The sequence below is a fragment of the Aspergillus aculeatinus genome (genome assembly GCF_003184765.1).
Source record: "Aspergillus aculeatinus CBS 121060 unplaced genomic scaffold BO66scaffold_50, whole genome shotgun sequence".
In the NCBI taxonomy this organism is placed as follows: Eukaryota; Fungi; Ascomycota; class Eurotiomycetes; order Eurotiales; family Aspergillaceae; genus Aspergillus; species Aspergillus aculeatinus.
In genome coordinates this window covers 77,609-93,273 of record NW_020291519.1, presented here as the reverse complement: position 1 = coordinate 93,273, position 15,665 = coordinate 77,609, and the positions used below count along the sequence as shown (strand labels likewise).

Sequence of the window (15,665 nt, the reverse complement as noted above, 5' to 3'; positions counted from 1 at the left end):
GGTAGTTCTTGTTCAGTGACGAATCGGGATGGGGATGGTCTGATGTAATCATTCCAGGGGACTGAGGCAGAGAGGCGACGAGGCAGCAAGGCAGCCAGGCAGCCAGCTCGGCATTGTTGTGGCCTGAGGAGGCAACCGACAGTACGGTAATGTAAATACGGTCCTGAGTCACTGGGTGGACTGTCACGTGAGGGGACCCGCGATAACGAGAATCGCCCTCTCGCAACCCAAACCAGCAACAACTCAACGGCAGATCTAAGAAGATCGACCTCATCATTCTCTACGAAAAGTATTCTCTCTGTCCCTCGAATTTTGATTCTCGGAGTGTTCTGTTCTGCGTCGCGTTAGACTGAGAAACCCTTTGAATATCATAAGCGCCGAGCCAATATGGCGGACACTGTACGTCACAAAGCCCGTTTTCCCTTTACCGATTGCCCTCCCACATTTTCTTCATTCATTTCATACCCGCTGCTGCTGCTCTCCAAACCACCTTCGTCTTTGCCTGCGTCAAACAACCCTCTTTCTTCCCCAGCTCCTGTCGATCACGTGGTGCTGGTAGTCAACGAGCAGTGTTATCCCTGAGAGTTTTGCTGTCAGGGCTTTTTCATCCTTCACTTTCACATAATTTCGGTGCCCCGCTAACCTGTTGGGCTGTCCGGTTCCCCGATTAACAGGTCGAACCCAAGCAACGCAAGTCCGTCGCATTCAGTGAAGGAGACGTCATCATGGATACCAACGGCGAAGTCACAGAGACCCCTCAGGTTGAGAAGCCCGTTGAGGCTGCTGAGGGTATGTCGTGATACCTCCCCCCTCCATGGCCGGGATGATTGTCCTGTTCAACCCCCAGAAAATCTACGCGACCGCCTCAAGCTAACACCCTCTCTTCCCTGGGATATAGACAAGTCCGTCGACGAAGTTACCGAGCTCTTCAAGGGCCTGTCGAAGAAGAAGAAGACCAAGAAGCCCAAGGACACGGAAGCCGGCGAAGGCGATGAGGCCTCCCCCGCCGGCGACGGCGAGTTCGACGTCTCCGCCCTGAAGAAGAAGAAGAAGTCCAAGTCCAAGAAGGTCGACACCGACGACTTCGAGGCCAAGCTGGCTGAGGCCGGTGTCACCGCCGCTGCCGGCGCCGGCGAGGAGAAGGAGGAGGAAGTCCCCGAGGGCGACCACGAGGCCGGTACGGGCATCTGGGCCCACGACGCCACGCAAGCCATCCCCTATGCGCTCCTCGTCTCCCGATTCTTCTCCCTCATCCAGAGCCACCACCCCGACCTGCTGTCCAGCGGCACCAAGTCCTACAAGATCCCCCCGCCCCAGTGTCTCCGTGAAGGTAACCGTCGTACCATTTTCGCCAACATCGCCGATATCTGCAAGCGCATGAAGCGGTCCGACGACCACGTCATGCAGTTCCTGTTCGCCGAATTGGGTACCAGCGGTAGTGTCGACGGTTCCCGTCGTCTGGTCATCAAGGGTCGTTTCCAACAGAAGCAGATCGAGAACGTCCTGAGAAGATATATCGGTATGTCTTCATCCCAATTTTCCCTTCTTGTTCCCTCTCCAATCCCTCCATATCCTCTACCTTCACGAATTGCCACTAACTCCTGGATAGTCGAATACGTCACCTGCAAGACTTGCCGCAGTCCCGACACCGAGCTCAACAAGGGTGAGAACCGTCTATACTTCGTCACCTGTAACTCTTGCGGTTCTCGTCGTTCCGTCGCCGCCATCAAGACTGGTTTCCGTGGACAGGTCGGCCGCAGAAAGAGACAGGGTTAAACGATTTAAAAGCAGGGAATTTAATTTGTTATTCCCCCACCCCAAAGAGGTGCGGAGGGGACAAAAGGAAAAGGGGCGGAGAAATGGAGAGGGAGAAAGAGGGGTTTTGTGCGTTTCTTCTATGGAATCTATGGGTTTTTGTGTGTGGCATGGTCCCTTTCCCTTTCTTTTTCTTTCTTCCCAGCTTTTACTTTTCTTGCCTGCCTCTCTTTACTTCGTGATGGACACGGTTATGATCTCATATTCCCAACACTTCCCCCCAACAAATTTTCTATCTTCCTCTCGTATACAAAGAGCTTCCTTCTTCCTTTTTTAAACCTTTTGGATTATGTATCCTCGTTGTGGTCAGGATCATGTCGGCATGTGGATGATGGGTGGTTATGTGGAATGACCGTTAATCTTTCTTATGTCTGTTGCTGGTTCGGTGATAGGGGGTGGTATGAGGGGCTTGAGGGACTGTAGAGAAAAGGAAGGGGAATGTTGAGAAATTGAGGACGGTTTCTTTTAGCGGCATGATAGGTGGATAAAAATGGCATGACCTACATACTGCAGTCTAGAAACCCCGCCAGTTCTGCGTAATCAAGACTCTACTCCGGTTTGCTGGGTCGAGTTCAGCCCAACATGACTCCAAATCAATATCACATCGCTAGAACTAACCAGACAATTTGATCATGCACCACAAGTTCCAAGTTAGCTACTATTTCCAAAGAAAATAACCCAAAATTTAGCGTGAGGAGAGGTATATAACAAATAACATGAGAAAGACACAGAGCCCGGGGAAATCGAGGTTGAACAAGATATTGGCCATTGCTTCAGACCAATGCATGTGAGGCATGCTTCAGCTGGTGGATTTTCCTCCGTTGAGATGGGCAAGGAAGGAGGACACATTACGAGTCTGCATGTACACAGACCCTGGACCAGTGAATCGACAAGCCAAGCCCTCCCCGGCACTCCAGTTTGAGATGATGCCGCCGGAGGCGACGCGCTCGATCTTATATTGGCAGTTCCACGCTACCAGGTGGCCGTTGTTCACGAAATAGATCTCACCTTCGGCGAGCTAGATTATCACAGGGCATGAAAAGTTAGTGATGGCCGACACCGGTAGAGATGAACCGGGGTGAGAAATGAGATGAAACGCACCTCTTTCTTGACAATGGCGCCGAAGCTTTGCATCCAGAGGATGCCGGAGCCTTGGAACTTGTAAACAAAGAAGCCTTCCCCGGAGAAGACACCCTTCATGATGCCCTGGGTCTTGTATTCGCTCTTGACGCCACTGGTGGAGGCGAGGAAGGCATCTCGTCCCACCGTCCACTCCTGGGTACCGTCCAGGCGGAGGGCGGTGACATCACCCAGCACAGAGGGGGCGAGGAGAAGCTCGCCGGGTCCTGTGTATGTTGAGCGCGCGACCTGGCCGCCGGCGAGGGCCTTCATCCATCCGAATGAGAGCGAGCCTCGAAGCGAGATTGAGGGGGACATTGCGATCATAATCCCTACACCGTATTAGCTTTCGTGCGCCCATTGATATCAGGTGTATCTCATTCTTGAAAAGTTGGAAAATGAGAGCTACTGGACAAGCTTCGCAGTTGCGAACTCACCGGGTCTGGCCTGTAGGGGACATCCGACGGCCAATTGAATTGTCAAGAGACTATTCGTGTCCCGGTGACTGATCCTATAGCTACCGCCGTTGAAGGTGCCCACGTCATCCATGTCGGTAGACATGGCACCTATGAAGTTAGCAGATGCTAAAGGACCTGGCTTGCTGCCAAGTGACATGTCCGTGTGGGCTCTTGTAAGTGTTGTGCCGGACGGAGGTCTATCTGAAGAGCTTCGAATGGCTGCGTTAGCACCGTATGCTCCCGTATTCTCCGCATCATATACGGCTTTCTCGCTCATTGGTGGTGTTGGAGGTTTATTCTCGCCATTAGAGGGCGCAGGCTGCTGGGGCGGCGGAGGGAAGCTGAAGTTGGGAGGTGGAAAGCCAGGGGATGCCTGGGGCGGGGAGTAGACTGCTAGTACTGATATTAGAAGTCTTCAGAGTCATCCTAGATTGGAAAGGCATACTGGGTGCGTTGGAGGGATCTATTTGACGAGCGTTGGTTAGCACCGTGCAGGAAGTACGAGTTGCAGTAGGACAGTCGTACAAGAAAATGAGCCTTGGCTCGGCGGGGGTGGATAAGTGAATTGTCCAGACATAGCTGCTGCAGCTGAGGAATAAGGACGCTTGCTACAATAAGAGCGAATGTCAGTCTATATTTCTATTGTAGGCGATGTACGATGCACATCACAGGAATCGAGACGCTTGACTGACAATTGGGTTACTCTTCGTTCCGTTATGAGCTTTTGGGTGCGCGACGAGGTATGGAGTATATGAATACAAATGAACTAAAGTCGGAAATAGGACGATAAGTGGGACAGTGAGTTGCTCTGCCAGAGATGCAATGAAATATTCGTTAGGACATTAGAAAGGAGCCAGGGTAGGTGAGTGCGAGACAGACATTGCGACAAGCCGACTCAAGGAGCAAGATCATCTTTAAATGGTCTGAAAATGCACCGCAGTTCCATGAAAGAGGAGGTAGACTGAGACGAGGCCCTTGTGGCCGACCAAGCAGCACTACTGCATAGTGATCTCCAGTCGGCGCTTAGAGAACGTATCTAACGATCTGGATGGCTGGCCTCCATGCGGCACGGTGCGCTGGACCATATTATTGGCCAGTGCATGGGCGCTTTCATAGAAGTCCATGTTCACTCGGAAAGCCCAGAAAAAAAATAGAATTCGTATTACGTTGGAAGAGGGACAGACAATGTCGGGTCGTCCAGACAGATGGTGCAGGAAGGAAGATGCCAGGCCGTTTGATTCCCCGCTCGGACGCAGACTCCTCATGTAGTATAGATCCTGCCTCCTTCCTGCCTTCCTGCCTCCTTCCTGCCTCGGAGTCGGCCCACATTATCACGGCTGCAATCACCAAGACCACGAGGCTCATGATCTGTCATGCATGCATGTTCCTGACCCCTGAAGAAGTATTTCCCTCCGGAAAATCCCTTCGAAAATAAACTCGTCAATGGTCCGATTTCAGTTATCATACTGCTCATGATTATCGGTGCCGGAGGGATAACCAACAGAATCCAGTATAGAAGCACGCTCTCCTTCCTCGGCATAAAGCACTACTTCGGCAGTACTGTGATTCTCATCGCTTCGAAGCACTTGCCGCCGGCTCAATCAAAGCCAGAAATGCAGAGCGTCTTTCTCCCTGCACCTGGTCGAATATGGTCAAGCCTTTGTTGTTTTTCCGATTGATGTCAGATTTCTGAAGGAGCAGCCGAATGATCTCCTCCATCGCACCATTCTCCACTGCTGTCATTAAAGGTGTATTCCCAAAATCATCTTCAGCGTTGGTGTTTGCCCCATAATTCAAGAGCATCTCGACCATGCCCACTTGCGCGTTATCATCTGCCGTGGCAAAGAGCAAAGGCGTCCTGCCATCAGCTGTAACAGCATCCACATCGGCGCCTTTTTCGAGTAAAAGCCGCGTCACCTCCACTTGGCCATGTATAACCGCTTTATGCAATGCAGTGAAGCCTATGCTATCTTGATGATCAACCTCCGCTCCGTATCTGAGCAGGAGCATAGCTGTTGAAACGTCGCCCTGAACAGCCGATATAGCCAAGGGCGCTTCATTGCTTCTTTTCAGACCCAAATTTGGATTTGCTCCATTGGCAAGTAGTCTCTCTGCCACATCCTTCTCTTCAGAAGCGACGGCTTCGATTAGAGCCGAGTAGCCCTCGTATTCCCGACCATCTATATCAGAGCCATGCCGAATCAGCGTTTGAATCGCGAAGTCCGCGTTACACTCTGCTGCGAAGACAAACGCCTTCTGTGCCAGAGCCCCATATGCTTGACCGACCTCAGTCCATTTGATCAAGATCCAATGAGCGAGGGCATTTTGCGAGTGTTCAATTGCCCATTTGAGGCACATTCTCTCTTCCTCCCCAGGCACCTGCCTCTCGAAGACGATGTCCAGGCCATGTGTAAGCCATCCTAGTATAATTTCCTTAGCAAGAATCTGTTTATCTCTTTCGAGATTTTGTGACTGAGTGAGATTTTGACTAGAACCTGAAGATCCTGATGCTGAGCCTCCCAACACACTGTTTTGCGCGGTGTGCAACGTGCTGCTCTGGGAAACTGGCGGAAGATCAAGATCTTTGGATGCGCCCAAGGCCTCTAAAGATGGGATCATCGAGTGGTTCGGGGCCTTGTTTTTGAGTATATGCCACACGATCCAGCCAAGTTGATGGGAGAATCGTGACCACCATGCTTGATGGTCGGTGGAGTTCATCCAATTCAAGCGCCGGCTGAGACCCGCATAGAACTTAGCCCTCGCGTCAAATTGGAGGAGCGATTGCACTTCATCAAATCCGGCCTCTCGAACTACAATGTCACTGTGGCTCATGGCACGTTGACATAGATAGCCGAGCTCGAAAACACAACGGTCGAGCTCCTCTCCTTCGCAACGCTCGCACAGCCAGCGCGCAACGAAAAAGGCTCCTTTCCAATCTGCGTCAGATATCAATCGCTCAATCTTGGTTCTAACGCTGTCTGAGTCTGCAGCAAGCTTTGGCAGCAAGAGCTTGAGAGTTGGAATAGCGCACAACAAGCCGTCCTCCCTCGATCCCAGCCCGGCCTCCGCGAAGCACGTCACGAGAAGATCGACGCGGTCGCTGAATGTCACAAACTTGTTCTGTGACCCTTCGCGCACCTCTACTCTACCTCCGAGCTCCGTGACATCTCGCAGGGCATTTTGGAGGAACCGTATATAAATATCCTGAGCGGCCATAGTCTCCACTCTATTGTCAGTTTGCACCACCAGTATATCCTTGCTGGTAGTTTCTTTATCGAGAGAAATTCCAAATAGCCGATTGTGAAAGGCGATTGTCTTCGAAGGCACCATATGTGCTTCTGTATGGCGGTGGATCCATTTATGGAACATTAGGTCCGTTTCCTCTTTTGAAGCTTCCGACTCGGTCAGTCCTACAGCACGGACGAGCCTGGTTCGAAGCCATCTGCTATCAGCTTTGATGAGCGACCATGTCCATAGGCCCAGCACTGCTTCGAGGACTGCCACGTCAACCTGCCACTGTAGGGTGTCCTCCGATCTTTTGAGCTTGACAGAATATGTTTCGTAGCTCGAGTCAGACATTCTACCAGGTGCTTGAGACTGGATCAGGAGGTCAAAGCTATGCGTGTCCTCGTTGATATGCTTCCAGTCCGAGAACAAATTCATTGTCTCCGTGATCGTCTTTGCCAGGCTGCGAGCTACTTTTCTGATAGGGAGATCATCCCAATCCATGCTCTCATGACTGCCTTCAGATGTGAGTTGAGCTAGTCGCGTTCGTGTCTGGATAGCTCTGATACCCGGGCCATTGATCCGTGCTGGGGCTTGTGTACCAGATGATTGAGGCGCAGCTGTTGGATTAGCCACCAACTCGAAAACTTGTATGTTCTCGAGGTGAAACGTGAAGAAATCCAGCTCTTGTTTCTTGTGCGAGACCAATTGTCTCTCAGGGTTCGAAAACCGGTTCTCTTCTGGCCCGGTCCTTTTCGTCCGGAGAGAGGCCCTCACGATCGACATCAAGAACGTCGATCCCACCTGTGTGAGGATGACCGAGGCATGTAGCCCACGGAAGCCAACAAACTGCGTCACGAAGCCAACGACAGTCGTAACCACCGTGAACACCAGCAATGGTTCCTTCCCCGGATTCTGAGAGCTTCGGACCGATTTGATATACATGATGTCTGTGGTGGCCTCCGCCGCAGGCCCTTCGTTGACAGCCAGGAACGCGCCAAACACCTGGTCTCCCACATCTTGGTCTCCCGGTTGCAACCAGTAGATCTTGCTCGGCGTCGTAGGTCGAATATAGCACTTCGTGGAGGAGCGTTCGATGATGAAAGCACAAAAGAACATCCCGATACTGAGTAGCATAGACCCCATGAAGAACAGTGGGAAAGCATAGCTGACGACTCGACTTCCATCCTTTTCGAATTGATCCGGGAACAGGAAGACGGTTATAGCAGAGTAGACAAGCACGCCTGGAACAGCTCGTTAGAAGAGACACTACCTCCCTTCTTCCATGCGACTGATCGAATCGAGACCGCCATGCTTACCGACTTGCAACACAAACCCCAGAGCGGCCGCAGCGTAAAACCAGCCCTGGCTTCTTCTTGCGATCCCTTTGTTCAAGGACAGATTCGCGATGTCAAGCTCGGCCAGGTATTCCTTCTCATCGAGAATCCGCCGGCCTTTCCCGGCCACCCAGGCACCGGTCTGGAGCGCGTCATGCAGGGTCCCGATCCTGCGCACGCGCTGCTGGGTCTGCGGGTCTACGTCCTCCCACACCACAACCTCGAGAACTCGCGGCCGTCCAAGGACCCTGGACACGCCCCCATCGTTGAAGAGCTCAGCTGTGCTCTCCGAGACGCAGGACAGGAGTTCGTTTTCTGCCTCGCCGGGGCCTTCCTGCGCCCGGCCCACAAACGCTTTCAAGGAGGCGTTCCCGCAGACACGGATGACGGCGATCACGGCCGTGAGGATGCCCAGGGGAGAGACCGCGAAGATGAAGCTGTCCAGGATGCTGATCGACTCGGAGAGGTATTGTTTGCTCAACCGATCGCCGAAGAGGGAGATCAATGGCGCCTGGATAGAGACCGGTTACTTGACTATATGGTTGCCGTGGTGGTGGGCGTCTCTCATACGTACCAGGTCTGTTGCTAGGTCGTCCGTGAAATCATCCCATCCTGTGGCTAGAACGCTGGGTGGGATGGCGAGCAATGCGAATATGATCATTTGCCATGACATGGCTGAGGGAAATGCGACTCAATCGCCCACAGCACCTCTATGAACACTGTACGCTTCCAAGATAACTTCTGGCCGGAATTTGCTTCTCATGTTCCAGATATAGGAACCACATGTGGCTGTCCCGGCCCTGTAGGCGCCATGCCCATAGCCCCGTTGGGAGAGGCTGAAGCGCGAACTAATGTAGCCTAACAAGCTGGCGGCTGTTCCCAACAGCCCATAGGCCATGATTTGCGTGGCGAGAGACTATTTTCTATCCGAGTTCAACTCGATGTCTCTCGGTGCGTCGACGAGTATCCGCCCCCGTCCCTTATTGTAATCCGATCCTGTACTTGGAATAGTCATTCCGGGCGCATGCAATACGTAAGTCCTCACCTGAGAGCTTTGGGCTTTGAGGCTGCTTGGCGCTAAAAGAAGGTGACAAGATGATCTATCCATGGAATACCGGATATCCTACTCAGGCCTCCAGCTACGGTGTCCAATTATGTTACTTTCTGTTTGATGATGTACTGAGTATATCCAGAATTCCAGAACCTGTCACTTGCTATTCCGAATGGGTCTCACTAGAGCGAATGCGAATCAAGATAGTCACAGAGAGTATAAGGGTAAGGATTAAAAAAACAACCACCAACGCCAATTCCATGAAAGTACTGGATTAAACAACAAAGAGCACACAAGGGTGATCCACAAATTCTCTCGGACCCTTTCCTAGAGTTACCAACTTCGACAAACAAACATTAAAAGATGCTGTTCACAATGTTTGAACCAATGGTCGCACCGGCACCGAAGACAGCTAGAGTGCATCGTCAGCATTCAAGATTTCGAAGAGTGCAAGCTGATAGAAAAGCATCAAAACTGCTTTCCCTAGACAAAACTCACCAGCATTACCCAGTTTCTTGCCAAACTTCTTGCCGTGTTCCTCGAATTTGCCCTTCTTGGCAGGGTCTCCATCAGGCGTAGAGCCACTTTGGCTCACTTCCAGAGGCATGTTTCCATAGTTGGTGGGTGGAGGGGACGAGACAGTCTTCTCGTCAATCACGTCGACGTAGCTGCGGGGGAAGATACCCTCGAGGTTGGTGCGCTCGTTACGGCCACGCCACCCTATATTTCTTCTGTTAGCAGCCATAAAGGAATTTCGTCGCCATTGTCGGGGATGTATAGAGTACTTACAATCAGCGTTCATGTGCTCCAAAACATGGACACGGTCACGCGGCTGCAGAGCCAAGTCGCCGGGGTCCGTCGGGGTGTACGCATACAGAGCCGAGGCGATAGACAGCACGGGCGGGGCCTGGGGATAAGCAGGAGGCGGCGGGACGGCCGGGTTGGCGTACGGCTGCGGCGGAGGCTGCGCTTGGTATGTCGCCTTCTCGTTCAACGAGGCATTGGCGAATTGGTTGACGGGAGGAGAATAGGGAGCAGGAGACGGCTGTGTCTGGATGGGCAGCGGCGCCACTGGCTGCGGCTGCTGGACTGGCGGTTGCTGAGGGGGCACCGAGGATCTACTGCGCTCGTTCTCTTTCGGGAGTTGTGATAAGATCGAGGAGAGTTGTGCACGAGTGATGACTGAGGAATCGGCGAGGAATTCGAGCTCCTACGGACAGTTCTTGAGTCAGTAACCCCAGTGCCACGCCAGTTATAATTTGACTGCAGGGCGTTTAAACAGGTGAGGGGATTCCAACTAACCGATCGGACGTTGCGGAGCGACCGGTTGGTCACGGCCGAGAACAGATCGCCTTGGGATGCCATGGCAGGCTATGTGAAGCGGATTCGAGTGATTTAACGAAACCGAACCAGGGCGAAGTAATCAAGAATATGACTCGATTTGAAAGGCAGAAGAAGCGCTGGAAGAAAAAGAGTGGACAGACAGAAAGATGGATGTGGAAGATGAGAGGCAAATAATAATAACAGACGAGACGATCGATAATGGAGTGACTGAATAACGGATGCATTGGCCGCAGTCTCCAGTTGGTCCCTCCTCTTCTCCTCTTACTCAGATTTGGTACCTGAGGCCGCTTCCACCCAGTGGCACCCACTCGTTCAGAGCCTGGAGAGGGGGTTGGCCTCAGCCCTTGTGGTTGTCTGATTGGCCCCGTGACATTTAGCTTGTCTTGTCATTCCAGGCACCATTATTTTACGTCTATATTTTCAATCTTCAAGGTTACAAGCCCTACCTGGTGCTTGAGGCCGGGTTGGACGCTTGATGCTGGAAAGGGGCAAGATTTAGGTAGTGCTCGGCAGTCCCACTCAGGAACTGGGGCTCAATGAACTTGTTTGTTGCTCTTCGAATGAAATAACCAAAGCCAACATCTGCCAAGGTTCAGGCCGACATGCTCCTCAACCTGTTACTTGGGAAAAGCAGTGTCTCGCTTTTTCTCTTGGCCACACCTCAGATGTGCTATTCTTGGGTCTTCATCCTGTTTGATCTGTCGAAATACTACACTCTTTGCTCCACAAGTGTATCAAGTTCTCAATCGCTCCTTATTGCACATCAAGGCACTAGTCCGTTATGCATAAGCTACGTACCATGATTCAAGTGATCTAGACTATGCTCAAAATAGCATGGGTATGATTCAGCAAAGAAGCATCTTGGCTATCTGAGGCTATAAAAGGAAGAGCCATCTATCACTGTCTTAGCAGAGTTAAGCAGAGAGCGAGTCCTCGCAATTTCCTTATTGACTTGCTCAAACCTACAGTGCGTCCTCTGCACATTGGTTCTTAGATTCTCGCTAACTCTTCTCTCCCTATACTGTACTACGCTGTGAAGGTTGCGCGCAACATCTGCACCTCGTCCTCAACAGCCCCGGGAAAATCGTAATTGACTGAGTGCTGGTAGCTCGAGCTCTGTCGAGAGATACTGGACTCAGAAGGCTTCGAAACACGTTTATGACATCATACGAAGTCCTTTGCTTCTTTCTACAGAAGCGTCTCCCATTTGCATGCCTGTAGTGAAAGCAATTGAAAGTAGACCTTATTGTGGGAAGTATATATATCCGATTTGTTAAGATGTGATGCTTGGAAACAACATGTGTATAGTCAACTGAGCCACAATAATCAACAGAGACATATAGGAAAAAGCCACAAAATTAGACAGCAGACCCGACAAGCCAGAACTCATTCTGCGAGCCAACGTGTCGGAATTGACATGCAGTTGTCCTTCATGGAAATCAAAGCATTAATTGCTGACAATGCAATCGCAGCTTGTGTATTGATCAGATCGTAATACACTGCCATACAATTGTTTAAACAAAGACAGATCGGAAAGACACAACAAATAAGCGAGAAAGACTCATCCTGACTCACAGTCGCAACCTGGGTATAGTTCGAGTATGCACACTGCCTCGATGGACTAACGGACTGACTGTACGACGGAGTTAATAGCCTTAATGGCACATGATGTCAGCAGCGATTAAGCCCAATTGAGATTAGCGCCCAGCGCCCCTCTGACTCCGCCATCCCAAGGGCTCGAGAAGCTTCCGTGGCGGCGATATAAATTCGGCGGGTCTCCAACATCCCTCCTTACGACACATCTCACGCGATCTTTCTCTACCGCCACCTGCTCCTTTCCGCCAAAAACTACGCTCAACACCATCTTCTCAACCACCCCATTCTCACCACCGTCTCTACACAAATATTCAAAATGAGCGACTGGGACTCCGTCACGCGCATTGGAAGCAAGAACCGTGGTGGCCCTGCCATCCGCGAGACCGTCGTCAAGGGCAAGAGTGCTCTGAACGCCGCTCAGCGCCAGGGTCTCGTTATCGGAACCGAGAAGAAGTACGCCACTGGTAACGCTGTAAGTCACTTCCTCACTCTCTCGCTTCATGGGCAGCCAACCGCCACCCAAACCCCAAAAACTACCGAAAGGAGGGGCAACCTGTTCTGACTTGGGTGAATGAATTCAGGCCGGACGCTCCGGTGCCCCCGAGGGCCAGCACTTGACCAAGGTCGACCGCAGCGACGACATTGTCAAGCCCAAGACCGTCGGCCACCAGGTCGCCGATGCCATCAAGAAGCGCCGTACCGACGAGGGCTACAAGATGACCCAGAAGGAACTCGCCACCAAGTGCAACACCACCGTCACCGTCATCCAAGACTTCGAGCGCGGTACCGCTGCCCCCGACCAGAAGGTCCTGAGTGCCATGGAGCGCGTCCTCAACGTCAAGCTGCGAGGCTCGGACATCGGAGCAGAGAAGTTCCCCAAGAAAAAGTAAATTGACTCGGGGGCGAGCCCGCGACTTTTTCTTCCGGGGAAGTTTGCATGAAGTTTTTTTCTGTCTAATTTCATCTTCTCTCCTAATTCGGCCTTTTCTTCCTTCAAATCGTCTCGGGTTATCCTCCATCAATTTCGCACTTTTTCTTTTATCCGGATGTCACGTCTAACGCACCTTTTCTTCTCAATATGAGATCTCATGATTCCTTTTTCTTTACCCAATTTTTTCTCCTTTGTTTATCTGCTGGTCAGAAGAGCGCTGGCCCGGTATCCAAGACGGAGTCCGTTTTTATTTTGTCATTCAGAACAAAGACAAAGACTTTTTTTCCCCCCGAATCATACAAAATTCGGGATGCTGCTTGGTGGATATTGAAACTTCCTGGTTTTATGCATTTAGTCGGGCGCGATAGAAAATGTTGCCTAGCAAATTGACCTCGGAATTCAAATGATATGTTCATGAGCAAGACAAAGTTATGAGCAAGAGAAGAAGTTGGAATCATAGGGTGTGTGCAAAACAGTAAAGTAAAGCAAAATAAGGTTTCTTTTTATTAGGACACACCATAGCGACCAGAAATAGGAAATGGTACCAACTCCGACTGTATCATGGAACAAATGAAATATAACTCATGCCCTGAATATCGCCTCGAGGTCTTCTTTTTCTCGTACCCGCCGTACCGGTCTTGCCTTTCTACTTTTGGGGGGAGTATAGTGAAAAGAAAAGATGAAACTTCGCCTCATGACACATACAAAGGATGCGTAACTGGTTTTAAAAAAGATGCATTCCGAACGTCAAAATCGCCCCTTCTTCGCTCTACTTCCGCAGCTGCTCCCGCTCGACCTCGTACATGAAGTCAAAGTAAGGCTTGTCGAAGTGGTGCACACGGACGTAACCGTCCTCTCCTCCGGAAGCGTAGGCAGTACCGGCGGGGTGGACGTCGACGGTGTTGAGGGGACCGAAGTGACCTCTGACACGGCCGATCTCGTCCTCGAAGACCTTGTGGTAGAAGCGAGCCTCGAATTTACCCTGGCGGGCGGAGGTGGTGGTGACATCCATGGCGGCCTGACCACCACCCAGAATAACGTAATCCTTCTTGGGCGTGATCGTGGCGCTGTTCAAGGGAGTATCGGCGGGGTAGGTCTTGAGGATGGCGAGGTTACGGGAGGAGATGAGCTGGCAACCGCGTGTTAACAAGCTTGCACGTGTCATGGGGAAAATAAATAGGACAAAAGGACACTTACCTTGGCAGACTTGTCCTTGGAGGCGGTGATGAAGTGGGTGCGGTCTTGAGAGAATTGGATGTCGTTGATCTGGTGGTCGAACTCGTGGGCCTGGACGTTCTCCAGCTGCTCACCGGTCTGTTTTCCCACATGCCGTGTTAGCAACTCATCTGCCCCGATTCTCGCCAGTGAAGATATTCGGTCTGCGCACCTTCTCGTCGTACTGGCTGACACTGCCGTCTTCGTGACCAGCAATGATGTACTTGCCCAGATAACTCCAGCCCGCAACGGTGGCCTTGCTCTCCGTGCAGGTGATCCGCAAGCTGGGCTCATCGGCCTGGTCCTCCAAGTTGTCGCCGTAGTTGATATCGAGGACGGCAATGGTACCCAAGAAACCCATACGCTTCTCCGTCACGGCCAAAAGTCTGCTTCCGTCGGGGCTGAACTCGACCCGCTTCACGGCCGTAGGGAAATCCCACACCTTCACGCACTCGCCAGTCTTGACGTTCCATAGTCGCACGGTGTTGTCTGCCGAGCCCGTCGCCAGGAGAACCGTGTTGGGGCTCACATCGACCGTCCAGATAGCACCCTGGTGTCCGTTGTAGGTACCGAGTCTCTCGCCGTTGGCCGACCACCAGGCGCACACAATTTTATCCTTCGACACGGAGAAAAGAAGATCGCCATCACTGTTGAACTTGATCTGAGTCAGGGCACGTTCCTGCAAGAGTGAAAAATGTCAGCGACCACCATGTTTCCCCATCCTGTTGATCTTCAAGTGTTTTTTTGCAGGCGACAGATAAGAGTCTTCCGAGCTGGGAGGAGGATGGCAAAACGCACATGGCCCGCAAGCAAAATAGGCCTCATCTTGGGCCGACCACGCGATGAATCTGGGGAAAGACGACGGAATGAAAAGAGCGATGGATCACAGCTGAGGGCGTCTGTGACCGGGAGTCGTATAATACCTGCGTGATGAGGCGGAAATCCTTGCGGGGTGCTGGCGGGCTCACTTCGTCGGCGTCGTCAGGACTAGTTTGAATTTCATCGCACAGTCCGGGCTCGCGCGCCAAGACTTGCCTGATTGAGCCTGTTTTGTCACATGGTGACCATACCGGAAGATCAGTAGGTCCGGTATTGCTGACTACCATCTCACGTGAGATGTGCAGCCCTGAGAGCTGTCTGCGAATTTGGCTTAGTCTGCTATCCACGTGATGAAAGACAGCCCATACCCCTCCTGGTCTAGACTACGTGCACTAAGCCTAAGGAAGAAACCTCATTGTCACCCCAGCGTCAGCCTGAGGCTCCGGCGGCATTCATCGGGGAAACTTTTCCATGGAAAACAAAGGCAGAAAAAACAGAGCAAACTGTGTCGAAACAGCAAACTCGAGGGTGAATTATGTTGGAAAAAGAACTTCCTTAGAATAATAGTTGCTTTGCTTGACTGGCAGTCTAGAATCTGCTTCTTCACAGTCTTTCATTTTTTTAGGCATTCTACGGAGTCTTGGGCTTCCTGATTCGATTATTCAAGGAGTTTATCGGTGGTTTTCAACCTTTTCCCTATCTGCATCTGAGCTGGCCGAGGAAAGCTGCAGTGGCTAAGAGCTGTGACTCGACCC

At 51.7% G+C, this 15,665-nt stretch overlaps 6 protein-coding genes across 6 annotated transcripts; 3 read left to right on the top strand and 3 right to left on the bottom strand.

Annotated features, from left to right (window-relative positions):
- Window positions 1-387: 387 nt before the first annotated feature.
- On the top strand, window positions 388-1,776 carry BO66DRAFT_414307 (translation initiation factor eIF2 subunit beta; the record flags this gene model as incomplete). The annotated part of the gene is made up of 4 exons (XM_025649461.1): window positions 388-399; window positions 675-789; window positions 899-1,519; window positions 1,610-1,776. The coding sequence occupies 4 exons, from the start codon at window positions 388-390 to the stop codon at window positions 1,774-1,776; spliced, it is 915 nt and encodes a 304-aa protein (XP_025500280.1).
- An 838-nt stretch (window positions 1,777-2,614) lies between these two features.
- BO66DRAFT_331534 (AIM24 family protein) lies at window positions 2,615-3,669 on the bottom strand (the record flags this gene model as incomplete). Its single annotated transcript, XM_025644093.1, has 3 exons — window positions 2,615-2,833; window positions 2,917-3,266; window positions 3,372-3,669. 3 exons carry the CDS (start codon window positions 3,667-3,669, stop codon window positions 2,615-2,617), a joined length of 867 nt encoding a protein of 288 aa, XP_025500279.1.
- Window positions 3,670-7,928: 4,259 nt separating this feature from the next.
- On the top strand, window positions 7,929-8,760 carry BO66DRAFT_404659 (uncharacterized protein; the record flags this gene model as incomplete). Its single annotated transcript, XM_025648947.1, has 2 exons — window positions 7,929-8,531; window positions 8,731-8,760. 2 exons carry the CDS (start codon window positions 7,929-7,931, stop codon window positions 8,758-8,760), a joined length of 633 nt encoding a protein of 210 aa, XP_025500278.1.
- A 382-nt stretch (window positions 8,761-9,142) lies between these two features.
- BO66DRAFT_394589 (SH3 domain-containing protein) lies at window positions 9,143-10,555 on the bottom strand. Its single transcript, XM_025648024.1, has 4 exons — window positions 10,308-10,555; window positions 9,795-10,215; window positions 9,504-9,725; window positions 9,143-9,417 (listed from the first exon to the last, which is right to left on the bottom strand). The coding sequence occupies exons 1-4, from the start codon at window positions 10,368-10,370 to the stop codon at window positions 9,362-9,364; spliced, it is 762 nt and encodes a 253-aa protein (XP_025500277.1). The 5' UTR covers window positions 10,371-10,555; the 3' UTR covers window positions 9,143-9,361.
- Window positions 10,556-12,144: 1,589 nt separating this feature from the next.
- On the top strand, window positions 12,145-13,272 carry mbf1 (multiprotein-bridging factor 1). Its single transcript, XM_025648023.1, has 2 exons — window positions 12,145-12,417; window positions 12,527-13,272. The coding sequence occupies exons 1-2, from the start codon at window positions 12,262-12,264 to the stop codon at window positions 12,833-12,835; spliced, it is 465 nt and encodes a 154-aa protein (XP_025500276.1). The 5' UTR covers window positions 12,145-12,261; the 3' UTR covers window positions 12,836-13,272.
- tif34 (translation initiation factor eIF3 subunit i) lies at window positions 13,253-15,059 on the bottom strand. The gene is made up of 4 exons (XM_025648022.1): window positions 14,890-15,059; window positions 14,264-14,770; window positions 14,074-14,190; window positions 13,253-14,005 (listed from the first exon to the last, which is right to left on the bottom strand). Exons 1-4 carry the CDS (start codon window positions 14,914-14,916, stop codon window positions 13,646-13,648), a joined length of 1,011 nt encoding a protein of 336 aa, XP_025500275.1. The 5' UTR covers window positions 14,917-15,059; the 3' UTR covers window positions 13,253-13,645.
- Window positions 15,060-15,665: the final 606 nt, after the last annotated feature.

Coding starts and splice junctions, on each gene's coding strand:
- tif34 (XM_025648022.1), bottom strand. CDS start 14,916: ATGAGGCCTATTTTGCTTGCGGGCCAT. Junction 14,771..14,889: donor CTATTTTGCTTGCGGGCCAT/GTGCGTTTTGCC, acceptor TCACTCTTGCAG/GAACGTGCCCTGACTCAGAT. Junction 14,191..14,263: donor TCAGCCAGTACGACGAGAAG/GTGCGCAGACCG, acceptor GTGGGAAAACAG/ACCGGTGAGCAGCTGGAGAA.
- BO66DRAFT_394589 (XM_025648024.1), bottom strand. CDS start 10,370: ATGGCATCCCAAGGCGATCTGTTCTCGGCCGTGACCAACCGGTCGCTC. Junction 9,726..9,794: donor GGAGCACATGAACGCTGATT/GTAAGTACTCTA, acceptor GAAGAAATATAG/GGTGGCGTGGCCGTAACGAG. Junction 9,418..9,503: donor CAAGAAACTGGGTAATGCTG/GTGAGTTTTGTC, acceptor GATGCACTCTAG/CTGTCTTCGGTGCCGGTGCG.
- mbf1 (XM_025648023.1), top strand. CDS start 12,262: ATGAGCGACTGGGACTCCGTCACGCGCATTGGAAGCAAGAACCGTGGT. Junction 12,418..12,526: donor AGTACGCCACTGGTAACGCT/GTAAGTCACTTC, acceptor GAATGAATTCAG/GCCGGACGCTCCGGTGCCCC.